This window comes from Alosa alosa, chromosome 22 (assembly GCF_017589495.1).
Source record: "Alosa alosa isolate M-15738 ecotype Scorff River chromosome 22, AALO_Geno_1.1, whole genome shotgun sequence".
NCBI lineage: Eukaryota > Metazoa > Chordata > Actinopteri > Clupeiformes > Clupeidae > Alosa > Alosa alosa.
In genome coordinates, this window is record NC_063210.1 from 14870572 (window position 1) to 14872227 (window position 1656).

The 1656-nt window shown below is 37.6% G+C and overlaps 1 protein-coding gene across 2 annotated transcripts in view; it reads left to right on the forward strand.

Annotated features, from left to right (window-relative positions):
- The first annotated feature begins 611 nt into the window (after positions 1-611).
- The window catches only part of nploc4 (NPL4 homolog, ubiquitin recognition factor), a 17939-nt gene continuing 16894 nt past the window's right edge, over positions 612-1656 (forward strand). For both annotated transcript variants that reach the window (XR_007192392.1, XM_048233589.1), the window contains exon 1: positions 612-766. Coding sequence is in view for 1 of the 2 variants with exons in the window: in XM_048233589.1 (XP_048089546.1) it covers positions 752-766 (15 nt within the window). In the remaining variant the exon portion in view is untranslated. The remainder of the gene's footprint in view (positions 767-1656) is intronic.

Sequence of the window (1656 nt, forward strand, 5' to 3'; positions counted from 1 at the left end):
CAGACTAAACTCAGCAACCTTCAATGATGATTGCATAAACATAACTCTCTGCGCTGATCAGAGCAAGGTCAAGTTCACTCCAGGGCACACAAGGTTAAAGCAGACTGAGGCATGCTGTTATTTTACTATAGAATGCACTATACCGTTGCTTGTGTAAAATAAATATTGTTAGGCTATAGCCTTAGTATATTACAATATTTGCCATTGGGAATTAATAAATTATTTTAAATGAATGGAACATAGATTTTGAATCATTCATTCTATTGGGAATATCAAGTACATGTAGACTACAACGACAAAACATTAACAGGGAAATACTCTTGTAGGTTCATTTTTTGTCTAAGTTCTGCCAGAGAGGGTTGAAGCAGGGTAATCAATGATTGGTTCTGCTAGTAATAATCGAATGTAACGTTATTTTTTTTTATCTAAAAATATAATATTTCATTAGCATTCAATGCATTACTAACTTTAACTTTAATCTTAGTGAAATGTCTACCCAAATCACTACCATGTAGACAACGTTGATGTGATGGCGGAACATTTTATTCTTATGCACTGTTTCAGGTAGAACAGACAAGTGCGATACCTGATATACACGGAACAATAAGAGTGTAGCACCTAGTATTTTTGTGCCGTGGGATGGAGTTTCATTTCGGTGACTGTTGTTAGCTAAGTCAAAGACTGCAAACGCCGAAATAGTGGCCCCATTCGTCTCATTAAGAAGCACATCGGGAGAGTAAGCCCGGTCAATATGGCAGATAACATTGTGAGTTATAAGCTTTTATGTTTTCATGACATTTAACTTAAATGTAATGCCAACCAAGTGTCTCGAGTGATGAGGCAGCAGAATTCTTAGCCGGGGAGCTAGCAGGCTAGTTAGCCTTTTTTGGCAGGAGCAAGCTAGGACAGCTCGCTAACTAGCCAGCTAACGTTAGTTATGGGCCTATCTAAACTATGAGTAGCTAACGAAATGCGCCAGTCGCTATTCGGATGTCTAAGCATGACTCAGGTCAGAGTTTCATGATTAGTAACTCCTTAGTACAATTTTGTTGTCGAGTCAACAACACATACAGCCACGACCTGTTTCAAAACACATGGTTGACAAAGAAAACTCACTGACAGTTGTAGAGAGTGCGCGTTAGCTAGCCTGTAACTTAGTAGTGGTCTAGTAGTTTGCCAGGTAACCTAATTTAGACGGCCTATTTAGTTATCTAATAATGTGTCACCGGGCTTTTTGTGCAACTAAGTTGTAGCTTGTGTGGTTGGTAAATTGTAGTTGTGGGAAGATACCGTTACCCAGCAAACCAGCCAACTTAAATAGCTAGGAATGCCTAATATATAGAGCTACCGTCAATATGAACGCTATTAGCAACAGCTATATTGACAGTGTTAAGTTTGTTAGAAATTGTCACCAGACAGAATATGTGATATGTATCTTGTTACTATGAAGAAACTTCAAGATGACTTGGCAAGCTTAACGTTAGCCTTCTTATTATTGAATACAGAATACTGTAGTTGATTGGATATATAGAACTACTAAATTGGCAAGAAATCCTGTGTGTATAGACGTCATCTCAACTTGATTTTTGAACTAATCTAAAATTGGAAAGGTTAGCGGCAACCTTATTGTGTTATTCTTTAGCTTTCTATAACTTA